Here is a 19,427-nt window from a genome sequence, read left to right on the forward strand (position 1 = left end):
AACTGGGTACAAGGAAATGGCAGATGAACTAAATGAGTATTTTGCATCAGTCTTCACTGTGGAAGACACTAGCAGTGTGCCAGAGGTTGAAGGGTGTGAAGGAAGAGAAGTGGGTGCAGTTGCTATGACAAGGGAGAAGGTGCTCAAAAAGCTGAAAGACCTAACAGTACAAAAGTCACCTGGACTAGATGAACTGCACTCTAGGGTTCTGAAAGAGGTAGAGGTCGAGATTGTGGAGGCATTAGTAATGATCTTTTGAAAATCATTGGACTCTGGCATGGTGCCAGTGCACTAGAAAATTGCAAATGTCACTCCACTCTTTAAGGAAGGAGGAAGGCAGCAGAAAGGAAATTATAGACCAGTTAGTCTGACCCCAGTGGTTGGGAAGACGTTAGAGTCAATTGTTAAGGATGAGGTTGTGGAGTACTTGGTGACACAGGACAAGATAGAAGAAGGTCAGCATTTTCCTTCAGGGGAAATCTTGTCTGATGAACCTATTGGAATTTGTTGAGGAGAATACACATAGGATAGTTAAAGGGGATGTAGTGGATGTTGTGTACTTGGATTTTCAGAAGGCCTTTGACAAGGTGCCACACATGAGGTCACTTACCAAGAGCCCATGGTGTTACAGGAAAGTTACTGGCATGGTTAGAGCATTGGCTGATTGGTAGGAGGCAGCGAGTGGGAATAAAAGGATCCTTTTCTGGTTGGCTGTCAGTGACTAGTGGTGTTCCACAGGGGTCAGTGTTGGAACCAACTCTTTTTATGCTGCATGTCAATGATTTAGATGATGGAATAGATGGCTTTGTTGCCAAGTTTGCAGATGATACAAAGATTAGTGGAAGGACAGGTGATGTTGAGGAAACAGGTAGGCTACAGAAGGACTTAGACAGATGAGGAGAATGGGCAAGAAAGTGGCAAATGAAATACAATGTTGGAAAATGCATGGTCATGCACTTTGGTAAAAGAAATAAATGTGTGAATTATTTTCTAAATGGGAAGAAAGTACAAAAATCTGAGATGCAGAGGGACTTTGGAGTCCTTTTGCAGAACAGCCTGAAGGTTAACTTGCAGGTCGAGTCGGTGGTGAGGAAGGCAAATGCAATGTAAGCATTCATTTCAAGAGGTCTAGAATACAAGAGCAAGGATGTGATGCTGAGGCTTTATAAGGCTCTGGTGAGGCCTCTCCTTGAGTATTGTGAACAGTTTTGGGCCCCTCATCTTAGAAAAGACGTCCTGGCATTGGAGAGGGTTCAGAGGAGGTTCACAAGGATGATTCCAGGAATGAAAAGGTTATCATATGAGGAAACATTCACAACACGCTGGAGGAACTCAGCAGGTCGGGCAGCAGCCGTGGAAATGATCAGTCGATGTTTCGGGCCGGACCCTTTCGTCAGGACTGTAGAGGGAGGGGGCAGAGGCCCTATAAAGAAGGTGGGGGAGGGTGGGAAGGAGAAGGCTGGTAGGTTCCAGGTGAAAAACCAGTAAGGGGAAAGATAAAGGGGTGGGGGAGGGGAGGCAGGGAGGTGATAGGCAGGAAAGGTGAAGAAGGAATAGGGGAAAACACAATGGGTAGTAGAAGGAGGCGGAACCATGAGGGAGGTGATAGGCAGTTGGGGGAGGGGGCAGAGTGAAATAGGGATAGAGGAAGGGAGGGGGAGGGAATTACCAGAAGTTGGAGAATTCTATGTTCATACCAAGGGGCTGGAGACTACCCAGATGGTATATGAGATGTTGCTCCTCCAACCTGAGTTTAGCCTCATCATGGCAGTAGAGGAGGCCATGTATGGACATATCCGAATGGGAATGGGAAGCAGAGTTGAAGTGGGTGGCTACCGGGAGATCCTGTCTGTTGTGGCGGACGGAGCGGAGGTGCGCGACCAAGCGGTCCCCCAATCTGCGTCGGGTTTCACCGATGTAGAGGAGGCCGCACCGGGAGCACCGAATGCCATAGATGACCCCAACAGACTCACAAGTGAAGTGTTGTCTCACCTGGAAGGACTGTTTGGGGCCCTGAATGGTGGGGGCGTGGCACTGTTAATCAGAGATAGTGTCACGGCTGCAGAAAAGGAGATAGTCATGGAGGGATTGTCTATGGAGTCGATGTGGATTTAAGTTAGAAGCAGGAAGGGGTCAATAACTCTACTGGGTGTTTTTTATTGACCACCCAATAGTAACAGGGACATCGAGGAACAGATAGGGAGACAGATTCTGAAAAGGTGTGATAATAACAGGGTTGTCATGGTGGGAGATTTTAATTTCCCAAATATTGATTGGCCTCTCCCAACAGCAAGGGGTTTAGATGGGGTGGAGTTTGGTAGGTGTGCTCAGGAAGGTTTCTTGACACAATGTGTAGATAAGCCTACAAGAGGAGAGACTGTACTTGATCTGGTATTGGGAAATGAAGCTGGTCAGGAGTCAGGTCTCTGAGTGAGAGAGCATTTTGGAGATAGTGATCACAATTCTATCTCCTTTACCACAGCATTGGAGAGGGATAGGAACAGATAAGTTAGGAAAGCGTTTAATTGGAGTAAGGGGAAATATGAAGGTATCAGGCAGGAACTTGGAAGCATAAATTGGGAACAGATGTTCTCAGGGAAATGTACAGAAGAAATGTGGCAAGTGTTTAGGGAATATTTGCGTGGAGTTCTGCATAGGTACGTTCCAATGAGACAGGGAAAGGATGGTAAGGTACAGGAACCCTGGTGCACAACGGTTGTTGAAAATCTAGTCAAGAAGAAAAGCTTACAAAAAGTTCAAAAAACTAGGTAATGACAGAGATCTAGATTATAAGGCTAGCAGGAAGGAGCTTAAGAAAGAAATTAAGAAAGAAACCATGGGTTTGAGTTCAAGAGCCGAGATGTAATGTTGCAGCTATATAGGACCCTGGTCAGACCCCACTTGGAGTACTGTGCTCAGTTCTGGTCACCTCACTACAGGAAGGATGTGGAAACTATAGAAAGGGTGCAGAGGGGATTTACAAGGATGTTGCCTGGATTGGGGAGCATGCCTTATGAGAATAGGTTGAGTGAACTCGGCCTTTTTTCCTTGGAGCAATGGAGGATGAGAGGTGACCTGATAGAGGTCTACAAGATGATGAGAGGCATTGATTGTGTGGATAGTCAGAGTCTTCTTCCCAGGGTTTAAATGGCTAACACAAGAGGGCACAGGTTTAAGGTGCTTGGAAGTAGGTAGAGGAGATGTCAGGAGCAGGGTGTGGTGAGAGCGTGGAATGGGCTGCCCACGACAGTGGTGGAGGCAGATATGATAGGGTCTTTTAAGAGACTCCTGGTTAAGTACTGGAAGCTTCGGGAAAAAGAGGGCTCTGTGTAACCTTAGGTAATTTCTAAGGTAAGGACATGTTTGGCACAGCATTGTGGGCCGAAGGGCCTATATTGTGCTGTAGGTGTTCTATGTTTCTGTATCACCATTGACCACCTGGAGATTCATTTTCTTGTGGGCTTTCACAGTAATTACAAAGAAGCCCAACAGAATCAATGAAAGTCCAGACACAACAGGACAGACAAATGACTGGTATGCAAAAGATGTGCAAATAGAAAAAGGGAAAAAAAAGCTCATTATTACCATCAAAGAGCAGGTTCGGGAGCCTGAAAACACACACTCAATGACTCAGGAACAGCGTCTTCCCCTCTCCCATCAGATTTCTGAATGGTTCATCAACCTATGTACAGTCTACTCTCTCGGTCTTGCTTTTTGGACCATGTACAATATTTATTTTTATAATTTATAGTAAATTGATGTTTTTGCTCTGTACTGCTCCTGTAATGGAGTGTGTCCAGAGGAGGTTCACGAGGAAGATTCCGGCAACGAAGGGGTTAACATATGAGGAGCGTTTCACAGCTTTGGGCCTGAACTCACTGGAATTTAGAAGAATGCAGGGGAATAGTAGCCGTTCAATGCAATACGTAATCAAGAAAAAAAAATAAATAATAATAAATGAATAAACCTTATTCAGTATATTTTATACAGTATGTGTATATTGAATAGATTAAAAATTGTGCAAAAAACAGAAATACTATATATTTTTTAAAAAGTGAGGTGGTGTCCAAGGGTTCAATGTCCATTTAGGAATCCGAAGGCAGAGGGGAAGAAGCTGTTCCTGAATCACTGAGCGTGTGCCTTCAAGGCTTCTATACCTCCTACCTGATGGTAACAGTGAGAAAAGGGCATGCCCTGGGTGCTGGAGATCCTTAATAATGGACACTGCCTTTCTGGGACACCGCTCCCTGAAGATGTCCTGGCTACTTCATAGGTCAGTACCCAAGATGGGCCAGGCTAAATTTACAACCCTCTGTCCATACCAGACAGTGATGCAGCCTGTCAGAATGCTCTCCACGGTACAACTATAGAAGTTTTTGAGTGTATTTGTTGACATGCCAAATTTCTTCAAACTCCTAATGAAGTATAGTCGCTGTCTTGCCTTCTTTATAACTGCATCAATATTTTGGGACCAGGTTAGATTCTAGAGATCTTGACACCCAGGAACTTGAAACTGCTCATTCTCTCCACTTCTGATCCCTCTGTGAGGATTGGTATGTGTTCCTTCGTCTTACCCTTCCTGAAGTCCACAATTAACTCTTTCGTCTTACTGACGTTGAGTGCCAGGTTGTTGCTGCGACACCACTCCACTAGTTGGCATATCTCACTCCTGTACGCCCTCTTGTCACCACCTGAGACTCCACCAACAATGGTTTTATCTTGGACAAATTTATAGATGGTATTTGAACTATGCTTAGCCACACAATTATGGGTATATAGAGAGTAGAGCAGTGGGCTAAGCACACACCCCTGAGGTGCGCCAGTGGTGATCGTCAGCGAGGAGGATATGTTATCACCAATCCGCACAGATTATGGTCTTCTGGTTAGGAAGTCAAGGATTCAATTGCAGAGGGAAGTACAGAGGCCCAGGTTCTGCAACTTCTCAATCAGGATTGTGGGAATGATGGTATCAAATGCTGAGCTATAGTCAATGAACAGCATCCTGACATCGGTGTTTGTGTTGTCCAGGTGGTCTAAAGCTGTGTGGAGAGCCATTGAGATTGTGTCTGCTGTAGACCCATTGTGGCGATAGGCAAATTGCAATGGGTCCAGGTCCTTGCTGAGGCAGGAGTTCAGTCTAGTCATGACCAACGTCTCAAGGCATTTCATCACTGTAGATTGAGGGCTACCGGGTGATAGGCAGAGTGAGTAGTGAATCTGTGGAATGATCTGCTACAGACTGTTCTGGAGACCAAATCTGTGTATATATTTAAGGTGGAAGTTCATCATTTCCTGATTGGTCAAGGCATCAAAGGATATGGCAAGAAGGCAGGTGTATGAGGTTGAGTGGGATCCGGGATCAGCCATGATGGAATGGCAGAGCAGACGTGATAGGCTGAATGGCCTAATTCTGCTGCTATGTCTTATGGTCTTATCTTACAGAATAAAGGGGGGCTTTTCTGGTTGGTTGTGGTGGTCCTCAGCAGTCAGTATTGGAACTGCTGCTTGTCAATGACTTTGATAACGGAATTGATGCCTTCTGTACTTTTAAGGATCCCCAGCACCCAGGGCATGCCCTCATCTCACTGTTACCGTCAGGAAGGAGGTACAGAAGCCTGAAGGCACACACTCAGTGATTCAGAAACGGCTTCTTCCCCTCTGCCATCCGATTTCTAAAGGGACATTGAACCCATGAACGCTAACTTACTATTTCTTTTAAGTTTCTGTTTTCTCGCTACTTATTTTAATTGAATTATTACTGTATATCATCATACTATCAAAATATCTTACTATCATTCAGTTTTTTTCCTGTATTTTTCATGGATTGCACTGCTTTGCTGCTGCAAAGTTAACATGGCATATGCTGGTGATATTAAACCTAGTTCTGCAGTATCCGGGGTTCTGGGTGAACTCCATGTACCGGTGTGTGGAGTGAAACACCGGGGGATCGCTTTATTGAGCACTCTGCTCCATCCACCAAAAGCAGAATTTCCCGGTGCCCAACCATTTCAATTCCTCTCCCCATTCCCATTCCAACATGCCAGTCCACAGCGTCCTCCTCTGCCAGGATAAGCACACTCTCAAGGCGCAGGAGCACCTGGGTGGCTGGAATATCGATTTCTCCTTCCGGTAATTTTTCTCCCTTACCCTTCACACTTCTTCTATTCCCCAATCTGGCTTCCTGCCTCTTCTCCTCACCTGCCTATCACCTCCCCTTGGTGCCCCCCCTCCTTCCCTTTCTCCCATGGTCCACTCTCCTCTCCTGTCAGACTCCTTCCTCTCCAGCCTTTCACCCTTCCCACCCACCTGGCTTCACCTATCACCTTCCAGTGGGTCCTCCTCCCTCCTCCCCCCACCTTTTTATTCTGCAATCTTCCCCCTTCCTTCCCAGTCCTGATGAAGGGTCTCGATCCAAAATGTCGACTGTTTACCCCTCTCTGTAGATGCTGAGTTCCTCCAGCATGCTGCGTGTGTGGTTCTGGACTGATGTGCTGGGCGGCAGACTTCTGAGTGCTGTCGATTGTACTTATTTCTGACTTGCTCTAATGTTGTTGTGTTGTGTACATTACGTAGGATTTGTTAATCTATGTCGGCCATGTCTGTGATGTCCTCTGTGAAGAGGCATGTTTTCATGCTGTTTATATCCTGGGTGCCTGTGCCTAATGGCAACAGTAAAGCTCCAACTTAATTAGAACTTTTCACTGAATCTCAGTGGACAAGACATTTAGAAACCAATCGTCATGTACATACTGAAACATTTCACTAGCTCAGTGCCATAGAGGGAGTACAAAGAAGGTTCACCAGATTGATTCCTGGGATGGCAGGACTTTCATATGATGAAAGACTGGATCGACTAGGCTTATACTCTCTGGAATTTAGAAGATTGAGGGGGATCTTATCGAAACATATAAAATCCTAAAGGGATCGGACAGGCTAGATGCAGGAAGATTGTACCCGATGTTGGGGAAGTCCAGAACGAGGGGTCACAGTTTGAGGATAAAGGCGAAGCCTTTTAGGACTGAGATGAGGAAAAACTTCTTCACACAGAGAGTGGTGAATCTGTGGAATTCTCTGCCACAGGAAACAGTTGAGGCCAGTTCATTGGCTATATTTAAGAGGGAGTTAGATATGGCCCTTGTGGCTAAAGGGATCAGGGGGTATGGAGGGAAGGCTTGTACAGGGTTCTGAGTTGGATGATCAGCCATGATCATACTGAATGGCGGTGCAGGCTCGAAGGGCCGAATGGCCTACTCCTGCACCTATTTTCTATGTTTCTATACCTGAGACAGTAGTGAACCAGTATCAATACTCTGTCTCTCTCACCTGTGTGTGTGTGTCCCTCTCTGTCTCTCTCTCTCTTTCTATCTCTCTCTCTCTCTCTGTCACCCTCTATCTCTGTCTGCTTCCCTCTCTCTCTCTTTCTCATAACAATGATAAAACCCGTTCCCACTCTGCCGGCGACCCGTGCCTGACCCCGGTGAGTTTCAGCGCGCTGCCTGACCTGACTGTCTTTGACCTGGGTCACTGCTCCCCTGTTGACGAGAAGCTCCACGATGTCCAGGTGTCCAGTGTTGAGGGCGTCGTGCAGGGCCGTGATCCCGCCGCACTGCCTGTCCTCCTCGCTGTTGATGGCCGCGCCATTATCCAGCAACAGGGTCACGATCTCTGCAACCAGAACTTGGTTACTGCTGTGCTCACGTTCCTCCTGCTGCCTTCCCATGGCAGCTGGCCATTCTGTCCATCAAGCCTGTCCTCTCCCTCCCCTCCAGTCCCATGACCAACCCAGTCCACCGCTGATTTGTTAGTTCTTGAGGAACAAGACGGAACAGACCCCTCCGGCCCTTTGAGCCACGCCATCAACAACTCCTGACTTAAGCCTGGCCTAATCACGGGACAATTTACAATGCCAATTAACCTATTAACTTGTGTGTTGTTGGACTGTGGGAGGAAACTGGAGCACCCGGAGGAAACCCACACATTCCATGGGGAGAAGGTACAGACCCTACAGAGGATGCCGGAATTGAACTCTGAACTCCGACACAACAAACTGAAATAGCGACACGTTACCTACGTTGCCACGGCTAATCCAATGCGAGTGAGTGTTTTCCAGCCACCCAGCAAGGTGCAGACCATTCCGTAACCCGTCTAACAAAGCCCCCGCCCCATCCAAACCACCCCTGCCCCCCAGGGGAGCAGTCCTGGCTTCTCCAGCAGAGGTGGAGTCACTCACATCTGGAGCTATCATAGTAAATCCCTCGCGCCTTCTCCTCAGGAAGTACTGAACCTTCTTCAAATGGGGTGACAGGATTGGGACGGGAGGAGCTGGTAGCATTCTGTTTGGTACAGGTCTGAGCACCTCCTCCCTCTACGTCCCACACCCCTGTACCTGAATCCGCAGCTCAGCCTGCAGTGGGGATATCAGTACGCAGGAAGGTTAGGAAAATCAGGTTGGTGCTGGATCCGAAGAGAGAGCATCTGTAGAATGCTGACAATGGCTTTTTTGAGCAGCTTGTGGTTGAGTCCACTGGGAGAAAGGCAATTTTGTTTGGGTGTCATGTAACGAACTGGGTTTGATTAGGAAACTTAAGTTGAAGGACCCCTAGGAGATAGTGATCATAATGTGATGGAATTCACCCTGCAGTTTGAGAAGGAGAAGCTGAAGTCAGATGTATCAGTATTACTGTGGAGTAAAGGGAATTACAGAGGCACGAGAGAAGAGCTGGCCAAAGCTGATTGGAAGGTGGCACTATCAGGAATGATGGCAGAACAGCAGGGTTGGACCTTCTGGGCAATTCGGAAGGTGCAGGATAGATACATCCCAAAGATGAGGTAGTATTCCAAAGGAAGGATGAGGCAACTGTGGCTAACAAGGGAAGTCAAAGACAGCATAGAAGCAAAAGAAAATTAGTGGGAAGTTGGAGGATTGGGAAGCTTTTAAAAACCAACAGAAGACGACTGAAAAAGCCATAAAAGGAGAGAAAAGGTGAAAAATGAAGGTGAGCTAGTCAGGAAAGGTACCAAAGGATTTTTCAGATATAGAAAGAGTAAAAGAAAGGCTCTAAAAATAAACCGGGAAACTATTGGCCAGTGAGCCTGATATCAGTTGTGGGAAGGTTATTGGAAGGTACTGTAAGGGTCCCGATACACAAAGTATTTGGACAGACATGGACTGATTAGGGATAATCAGCATGGCTTCATGTGTAGTAGTTCCTGTCTAGCCAATCATGCAGTTCTTTGAGGAAGTTACCAGGAAAATGGATGAAGGCAAGGCAGTGGATATTGCCTACATGGATTTTATAGAATAGTACAGCACAGTACAGGCCCTTCGGCCCACAATATTGTGCCGACCCTCTAACCCTGCCTCCCATATAAGCCCCCACCTTAAATTCCTCCATATACCTGTCTAGTAGTCTCTTAAACTTCACCAGTGTATCTGCCTCCATCACTGACTCAGGCAGTGCATTCCACGCACCAACCACTCTCTGAGTAAAAAACCTTCCTCTAATATCCCCCTTGAATTTCCCATCCCTTACCTTAAAGCCATGTCCTCTTGTATTGAGCAGTGGTGCCCTGGAGAATAGGCGCTGGCTATCCACTCTATCTATTCCTCTTATTATCTTGTACACCTCTATCATGTCTCCTCTCATCCTCCTTCTCTCCAAAGAGTAAAGCCTTAGCTCCCTTAATCTCTGATCATAATCCATACTCTCTAAACCAGGCAGCATCCTGGTAAATCTCCTCTGTACCCTTTCCAATGCTTCCACATCCTTCCTATAGTAAGGTGACCAGAAATGGACACAATACTCCCAGTGTGGCCTAACCAGAGTTTTATAGAGCTGCATCATTACATTGCGACTCTTAAACTCTATCCCTCGACTTATGAAAGCTAACACCCCATAAGCTTTCTTAACTACCCTATCCACCTGTGAGGCAACTTTCAGGGATCTGTGGACATGTACCCCCAGATCCCCCTGCTCCTCCACACTACCAAGTATCCTGCCATTTACTTTGTCCTCTGCCTTGGAGTTTGTCCTTCCAAAGTGTACCACCTCACATTTCTCCGGGTTGAACTCCATCTGCCACTTCTCAGCCCACTTCTGCATCCTATCAATGTCTCTCTGCAATCTTTGACAATCCTCTACACTATCTACAACACCACCAACCTTTGTCATCTGTAAACTTGTCAATCCACCCTTCTACCCCCACATCCAGGTCGTTAATAAAAATCACGAAAAGTAGAGGTCCCAGAACAGATCCTTGTGGGACATCACTAGTCACAACCCTCCAATCTGAATGTACTCCCTCCACTACCACCCTCTGCCTTCTGCAGGCAAGCCAATTCTGAATCCACCTGGCCAAACTTCCCTGGATCCCATGCCTTCTGACTTCCTGAATAAGCCTACCATGTGGAACCTTGTCTGTGTCACTAGTGTGGGGTTGGGACGGAGGGTATAGCAGAACTTTGCCGTCTAGGCTGAGTGAAGATGGGAGACTCAGAGAGCAGCTTGCGAAATAACTGCCTCTCCCCTCCAAACCACTCACTCACTGCAAGGACTCTTGTGATTGACACTGTTCTGTCTACGCGAGGGGAAGTTTTATGAAGAATGTTGCAGAGAAACCTTTGGAAACTGCTCCTAGTCAAGTAAAGGAAGTGAGAGGAAAGCACGAGATTATCAATTCTCTCGTCTCTGGGACAATCGCTGGGGCTGTGGGAAAGACAACAGTGGCACCGCTGGACAGAATTAGTCATATTTCAAGTATCTTCAAGCAAGTTATCAAGGATGTGATAACAGCACATTTGGAAAGCGGTGAAATGATCGGACAAAGTCAGCATGGATTTGTGAAAGGAAAATCATGTCTGACGAATCTCATAGAATTTTTTGAGGATGTAACTAGTAGAGTGGATAGGGGAGAACCAGTGGATGTGGTATATTTGGATTTTCAAAAGGCTTTTGACAAGGTCCCACACAGGAGATTAGTGTGCAAACTTAAAGCAAACGGTATTGGGGGTAAGGTATTGGTGTGGGTGGAGAATTGGTTAGCAGACAGAAAGCAAAGAGTGGGAATAAACGGGACCTTTTCAGAATGGCAGGCGGTGACTAGTGGGGTACCGCAAGGCTCAGTGCTGGGACCCCAGTTGTTTACAATATATATTAATGACTTGGATGAGGGAATTAAATGCAGCATCTCCAAGTTTGCGGATGACACGAAGCTGGGTGGCAGTGTTAGCAGTGAGGAGGATGCTAAGAGGATGCAGGGTGACTTGGATAGGTTGGGTGAGTGGGCAAACTCATGGCAGATGCAATTTAATGTGGATAAATGTGAAGTTATCCACTTTGGTGGCAAAAATAGGAAAACAGATTATTATCTGAATGGTGGCCGATTAGGAAAAGGGGAGGTGCAACGAGACCTGGGTGTCATTATACACCAGTCATTGAAAGTGGGCATGCAGGTACAGCAGGCGGTGAAAAAGGCGAACGGTATGCTGGCATTTATAGCGAGAGGATTCGAGTACAGGAGCAGGGAGGTACTACTGCAGTTGTACAAGGCCTTGGTGAGACCACACCTGGAGTATTGTGTGCAGTTTTGGTCCCCTAATCTGAGGAAAGACATCTTTGCCATAGAGGGAGTACAAAGAAGGTTCACCAGATTGATTCCTGGGATGGCAGGTCTTTCATATGAAGAAAGACTGGATGAACTGGGCTTGTACTCGTTGGAATTTAGAAGATTGAGGGGGGATCTGATTGAAACGTATAAGATCCTAAAGGGATTGGACAGGCTAGATGCAGGAAGATTGTTCCCGATGTTGGGGAGGTCCAGAACGAGGGGTCACAGTTTGAGGATAGAGGGGAAGCCTTTTAGGACCGAGATTAGGAAAAACTTCTTCACACAGAGAGTGGTGAATCTGTGGAATTCTCTGCCACAGCAAACTGTTGAGGCCAGTTCATTGGCTATGTTTAAGAGGGAGTTAGATATGGTCCTTGTGGCTACAGGGGTCAGGGGGTATGGAGGGAAGGCTGGGTTCTGAGTTGGATGATCAACCATGATCATAATAAATGGCGGTGCAGGCTCGAAGGGCCGAATGGCCTACTCCTGCACCTATTTTCTAAGTTTCTAAGTTCTCAGCTAAGACCTCTCCCTCCTGTACCGCGGCTGCTGGCTGGGTCATTGGCAGGAATTACTGCCAACACGCTGACCTACCCACTGGATCCAGCGCGGGCGCGAATGGCTGTCACCCCCAAGAAAATGTATGGAAATATTCTGCATGTCTTCATCCACATATCAAGGGAAGAAGGAGTGAGGACACTGTACAGTGGGTTTTGCCCAACTATCCTCGGAGTAATTCCATACTCTGTCCCCAGCTTCTTCACCATGAAACGTGCAAGAAGCTACACGCAGAGTACGCAGACAGACTGCAGTCATCCCCTCACGAGCGATGGTGTTCGGAGCCTGTGCTGGGCTCATTGGCCAGTCGGCCTCCTACCCGTCAGATGTTGTGAGACGGAGGATGCAGACAGCAGGAGTGAAGAGCCACACATATGCTGGCATGGTGGAGACCATGGTGCAGCTGGTGAGGGAAGGTGATCTGATTGGGGGCCTCAGCATGAACTGAATAAAGGGCCCCATTGTGGTGGGCACCAGTTCAACCACCTTTGACCTCCTGCAGATCGTACTTCGCAAATATCAAGAGCACTGCACCTTACCAAGGTAGTGGCATGAACAGACCCTGCAGTCTTAAGAACCGGATCGGAATAATCACTTATACTAAAGTGTCCAGAATGGGAACTGGTGATTACAAGTTAGAGTAACAGCGAAGGCTGGCATGCTGACAAAGCAAGGAGCATTCTTCCCAGTGCTGTCAAATTAACCTGGTTTAATATTAATTGTTGTGGAGACCTCTCGACTGCCTTCTTTTCAGTTTAAAGTTGTAATGGTTTAAAATGGCACTGAAATGCTGACTGCATCCTGCACTACCTCCTGGTGGCTCTGTGCAAGAGATACTGGCCCAGTTCAGAAGAAGGTGGGTGGGTGGGTGTGTGTGTGTGTGTGTGTGGTCAGAATGAATGGCTCACCTGTTGTCCAGTTGGGATGGGGTGTGTGCATCTGAGTTCTACTCGTTTTGTCCTCCCTCACTGCTGGATCAGGGCAGGAAGGTGGAGGCTACGCCAGTTTTGAGCCTTCTCCAGGATGATCACTGTATCCTCAGCTGGACGGAGATGAGTGGAAGACACGGTCTGGCCCACGAGGAAGCACATAGTGCTTTGCTCCTGTGGCTTGCTTGCTTGAGGAGTAACTGGCAGTCGACGCCTTTGAGGGAGTGTGATTGATTCGAATGGCTTGCCTGAGCTTTTTAAACAAGCTGCTACTGGGTCTCTAATTGCCCACTCTTTGGGTTTTAACTTAACTTATTTTAAGTTTTCAAGCTACTTGCAAACTACCCAGTCTCCTGTGAATTGGACGATGTGATGCAGTGTCTCTGCTGAAGGTGGTGAGGTGCAAGGGTCATTGATGTTGGGACAAGGAGTGATTTTTTTTCCCCACTCTCACAATTTTCCCTCATTGTTGCCAAACTTTCATCTCTTGGCCAAAAGCTTTGTCGGTAATTGCACTAATAACCTTTAAGGAATGGCTGCTGGTATTTGGTAAGGGTTTATCAAGCCCATGACCCTGCTTCCCCTTATAGAACTCTTAACTTCTGAGAAGCTGTTGAGCCTTCCATAAATCGTCAGCCTCCCCTCTTTCCCAGTGACCACTTCAGGACAGTCACTGGCTGACTTGACTTCAGTAAGGCTTTTGACAAGGTTCCACATGGGAGGCTGGTCAAGAGGGTTGATGCTTGGCATTCAAGACAAAGTAGTAAACTGGATTAGACATTGTCTTTGTGGGAGAAGCCAGAGAGTGGTAGTAGATGGTTGCCTCTCTGACAGGAGGCCCGTGACTAGAGGTGTGCCACGGGGACTGGTGCTCGTTCTGTTCTTGTTTGTCATCTGTACCAATGATCTGGATGATAATGTGGTGAGCTGGATCAGCAAATTTGCATTTGACACCAAGACTGGGGGAGTACTGGACAGTGAGGAACGCTTTCCTAGATTGCAGAGGATTCTGGATCAGCTGGAAAAATGGGCAGAAAGATAGCAGATGGAATTTAGTACAGACAAATGTGAGGTGTTGCACTGTGGTAGGACCAACCAGGGGAGGTCTTACAGTGAACGGCAGGGAATGGAGGAGTGTGGGAGAACAAAGAGACCTGGGAATACAGGTATAAAATTTGTTGATAGGGTCATAAAGAAAGGTCTTGGTACATTGGCCTTCATCAAAATAGATGGGAGGTGTTGAAGTTGTATAGGGCACTGGTGATGCCTAATTTGGAGTATTCCTACAGGAAAGTTATCTACAAGGTTGAAAGAGTACAGAAAAATATTACAAGGATGCGGATCTGGAGGACCTGAGTTATAAGGAAAGAATGAACAGGTTAGAAATTTATTCTTCGCAACAAAGAAGGTTGATAGTGGTAGAAAAATTATGAGGGGTATAGATAGGGTAAATGCAAGCAGGCTTTTTCCACTGAGGTTGGGTGGGACTACAACCAAAGGTCATGGGTTAAGGGTGAAAAGTGAAAAGTTTAAGGGGAACATGAGGGAAAACATCTTCACTCAGAGGGTAATGAGAGTGTGGAATGAGCTGCATGTGAACTCGATTTTTACATTTAGGAGAAGTTTGGACATGTACCTGGGTGGGAGGGATATGTAAGGCTTGTCTGGGAGTAGGGCTCGGCATGGACGAAGTGGATTGAAGGGCCTGGTTCTATGATGTACTTTTCTATGACTATAACCCTGAAATAGAGCACAGAACATGATAACAGTACAGGCCTTTCAGCCCACAACTTTGTGCCGACCTTTTAACCTGCTCCAAGATCAATCTAACCCTTCCTCCATCTTTCTTTCACCCACGTCCCTATCTAAGAGACTCTGAAATGAACCCTACATGTGTCTTAAATATAGAACATATAGCACAGGAGCAGACACTTCAGCATCTGTACACTTCTCACCCTCTTAAACTTTTCGATGATTTTAGGTTCCCTGGCCCCCACCGCTTTACTTTCACCATGGATGTCCAGTCCTTATATACTTCCATCCCCCATCAGGAAGGTCTCAAAGCTCTACGCTTCTTTTTGGATTCCAGACCTAATCAGTTCCCCTCTACCACCACTCTGCTCCGTCTAGCGGAATTAGTCCTTACTCTTAATAATTTCTCCTTTTGCTCCTCCCACTTCCTCCAAACTAAAGGTGTAGCTATGGGCACCCGTATGGGTCCTAGCTATGCCTGCCTTTTTGTTGGATTTGTGGAACAATCCATGTTCCGTGCCTATTCTGGTATCTGTCCCCCACTTTTCCTTCGCTACATCGACGACTGCATTGGTGCTGCTTCCTGCACGCATGCAGAACTCGTTGACTTTATTAACTTTGCCTCCAACTTTCACCCTGCCCTCAAGTTTACCTGGTCCATTTCCGACACCTCCCTCCCCTTTCTAGATCTTTCTGTCTCTGGAGACAGCTTATCCACTGATGTCTACTATAAGCCTACTGACTCTCACAGCTATCTGGACTATTCCTCTTCTCACCCTGTCTCTTGCAAAAACGCCATCCCCTTCTCGCAATTCCTCCATCTCCGCCGCATCTGCTCTCAGGATGAGGCTTTTCATTCTAGGACGAGGGAGATGTCCTCCTTTTTTAAAGAAAGGGGCTTCCCTTCCTCCACTATCAACTCTGCTCTTAAACGCATCTCCCCCATTTCATGTACATCTGCTCTCACTCCATCCTCCTGCCACCCCACTAGGAATAGGGTTCCCCTGGTCCTCACCTACCACCCCACCAGCCTCCTGGTCCAACATATTATTCTCCGTAACTTCCGCAACCTCCAACGGGATCCCACCACTAAGCACATCTTTCCCTCCCCGCCTCTCTCTGCATTCCGCAGGGATCGCTCCCTACACAACTCCCTTGTCCATTCGTCTCCCCCATCCCTCCCCACTGATCATTCGTCTCCCCCATCCCTCCCCACTGACCATTCGTCTCCCCCATCCCTCCCCTCCTGGCACTTATCCGTGTAAGCGGAACAAGTGCTACACATGCCCTTACACTTCCTCCCTTACCACCATTCAGGGCCCCAAACAGTCCTTCCAGGTGAGGCAACACTTCACCTGTGAGTCGACTGGGGTGATATACTGCGTCCGGTGCTCCCGATGTGGCCTTTTATATATTGGTGAGACCCGACGCAGACTGGGAGACCGCTTTGCTGAACATCTACGCTCTGTCCGCCAGAGAAAGCAGGATCTCCCAGTGGCCACACATTTTAATTCCACATCCCATTCCCATTCTGACATGTCTATCCACGGCCTCCTCTACTGTAAAGATGAAGCCACACTCAGGTTGGAGGAACAACACCTTATATTCCGTCTGGGTAGCCTCCAACCTGATGGCATGAACATCGACTTCTCTAACTTCCACTAGGCCCCACCTCCCCCTCGTACCCCATCTGTTACTTATTTTTATGCACACATTCTTTCTCTCACTCTCCTTTTTCTCCCTCTGTCCCTCTGAATATACCTCTTGCCCATCCTCTGGGTCCCCCCTCCCTTGTCTTTCTTCCCGGACCTCCTGTCCCATGATCCTCTCGTATCCCCTTTTGCCAATCACCTGTCCAGCTCTTGGCTGTATCCCTCCCCCTCCTGTCTTCTCCTATCATTTTGGATCTCCCCCTCCCACTTTCAAATCCCTTACTCACTCTTCCTTTAGTTAGTCCTGATGAAGGGTCTCGGCCTGAAACGTCGACTGCGCCTCTTCCTACAGATGCTGCCTGGCCTGCTGCGTTCACCAGCAACTTTGATGTATGTTGCTTGAATTTCCAGCATCTGCAGAATTCCTGTTGTTAGCATCTGTGCCCCATCAGGAAGGAGGTACAGGAGCCTCAGGTCCCACACCACCAGGTTCAGGAACATTTATTACCCCACAGCCCGTCAGGCTCTTGAACCAAAGGGGACAATTTCACTCACCACATCGCTGAACTGATCACACAACTTATAGACTCACTTCCTAGGGCTCATCATCTCATGTTCTTGATGTTAAGAGCTTATTTATTTATTTATTATTATTATTTATTTTGTTTTGCATTCACACGTTTTGTTGTCTTTCGTACTCTGGTTGAACATCCAGATTCTGTTCTGGTTATTAGTCTATGGATTTATTGAGTCTGTCCGCAAGACAATGAATCTCTGTAACGTATACGGTGACGTAATGTACTTTGATGATACATTTACTTTCAACTTTGATTAAGTTATATGCCTTATAACGACACAGCGTGCGCGGCCTCACCGGTGATGAATATCTGTTATCTGTCAAGTAGGGGACCGTGCACAATTCCTGATTTGATGGGAGACAGACGTGAGTGCATAGCGGAACATCTGGAAAACTTCTGAAATGTCTGCTTTGCTACCACTGCTACTGTGTGGTAACTGGAATCTCTGGAGCTGAAGGCCCCGAAATCCTTGGCTTTGTGTGTTTCAGCGGCCGGGGAGAGGTTGAAGGCGCTCGTTAGAGGATGCCACTCGGGAGGCTGTGTCGGAGAGGCTGGTCGGAAGCTCGGAGTTTTCAGACGGATGGACTCAGGATTGGCTGCTTCCAAGGCATCAGCAAGTTGACGGTGCCTGGAGGTTTATGGCAGTGAGTTTCTCCTTTTTGCCGCCTGCTACTGGGGACTCGGGGACTTTGAGACTTTTTTTTTTACTGTGCCTATGCACTGTTCTTCATCAAATTATGGTATTGCTTTGCACTGCTGTAACTATATGGTATAATTATGTGGTTTTGTCAGTGTTAGTCTTTGGTCTGTCCTGTTTTCTGTGATATCACACCGGAGAAACATTGTATCATTTCTTAATGCATGTATGCATTTCTAAATGACAATAAAAGAGGACTGAGTGTTCTCATAATCTAATCTAATATGCATTTTGCCTGCACATCCCTCTTGTATCTGCATATCTACACAACTGTTCAATCTCTGCTCACGGACTTTGCCCCACTCCCATCAGGGAGGAGGTTACGTGACATCCATGCTAGGACCACCAGACTCAAAAACAGTTACTTTCCCCAAGCAGTAAGACTGACCAACACCTCCGGATCCGGAGTACCAAATATCACATTCTCCTTTCCTCTTTCGTACAGGAAATGACATTAAACAATCTTGAGTCTTGAATCTTACTTGCCGCCCATCAGATCTCCTTCCACCAGCTCCCCCGGCAGTGCACTCCAGGCATCTAATACCATGTGTTAAAAAAAAACCGTCTCCTTTGAACCGATCCCCTCTCACCTTAAATGCACGCCCTCTGGTATCACACATTTCAACCTGGGAAAACGATACCTTCTCTCTGCTCCATCTATGCCTCTCATAATCTTATAAACCTCAGTCAGATCTCCCCTCAGCCTTGGTTGCTCCGAAGAAAACAAGAGTTTGCCTTACCCCTCTCGATACTTTCTAACCCAGGCAGCATCCTGGTGAAGCACTTCTGCATAGACTCTAAATCCTTCCTATAATGGGGTGAGCAGAACTAAAAGCAAGGCTCCAAGTGCCTCTTAACCACAGGCACGATTCTCAGCTGAGTGGAGGAACGGAAGGAGCTTGGGCTCCACATCCTCAAAGTTGCTGCACAAGTTGATTAAGAGTGGTTAAGAAGGCGTTTGGTGTGTCGTCCTTCATTAGTCGGGGGTCTGAGCTTAGGAGCCGTGAGGTAATGTTGGAGCTGAACTCTAGCTATACCCGACTGGGAGAATTATGTTTCATTCTTATCGTCTCATTGTGGAGAGAACGTGGAAGTTCTAGCGTTCTCTTACTTCAACACTGAACTGATTCCACAACCTACAGACTTGCTTTCAGGGATCTACAACTCATGTTCTCAGTATTATTGATCGATCGGTTGATTTACTGTATTTGCAGATTGTCTTCTGTTGCACATTGCTTGTTTGTCAGTCCTGGTGTGTAGCTTTTCATTGATTCTATTGTGTCTTCAGATATAGAAAGAGTATAAAAGAAAGGCTCTAAAAATAAACCCGGAAACTATTGGCCAGTGAGCCTAATATCAGTTGTAGGAAGGTTATTGGAAGGTATTCTAAGGGTCCTGATAAGTAAGTATTTGGACAGACATGGACTGATTAGGGATAATCAGCATGGCTTTGTGTGTGGTAGTTCCTGTCTAGCCAATCATGCAGTTCTTTGAGGAAGTTACCAGGAAAATGGATGAAGACAAGACAGTGGATATTGTCCACATGGACTTTAGTAAGGCTCTTGACAAGGCACGATCCTCAGCTGAGTGGAGGAACAGCAGGAGCTTGGAGTCCACATCCCCAAAGTTTTTCTCTGTTCCACTGTGAAAGCCT

General features: G+C 46.9%; 1 protein-coding gene across 2 annotated transcripts in view; it reads right to left on the reverse strand.

The window, feature by feature from the left end:
• Window positions 1-19,427, reverse strand: part of LOC134344604 (tonsoku-like protein) — a 163,330-nt gene that overhangs the window by 57,253 nt on the left and 86,650 nt on the right. For both annotated transcript variants that reach the window (XM_063044700.1, XM_063044701.1), the window contains one exon: window positions 7,502-7,665. In XM_063044700.1, the coding sequence (XP_062900770.1) occupies window positions 7,502-7,665 (164 nt within the window). The remainder of the gene's footprint in view (window positions 1-7,501; window positions 7,666-19,427) is intronic.

The sequence above is a fragment of the Mobula hypostoma genome, chromosome 3 (assembly GCF_963921235.1).
Source record: "Mobula hypostoma chromosome 3, sMobHyp1.1, whole genome shotgun sequence".
Lineage (NCBI taxonomy): Eukaryota > Metazoa > Chordata > Chondrichthyes > Myliobatiformes > Myliobatidae > Mobula > Mobula hypostoma.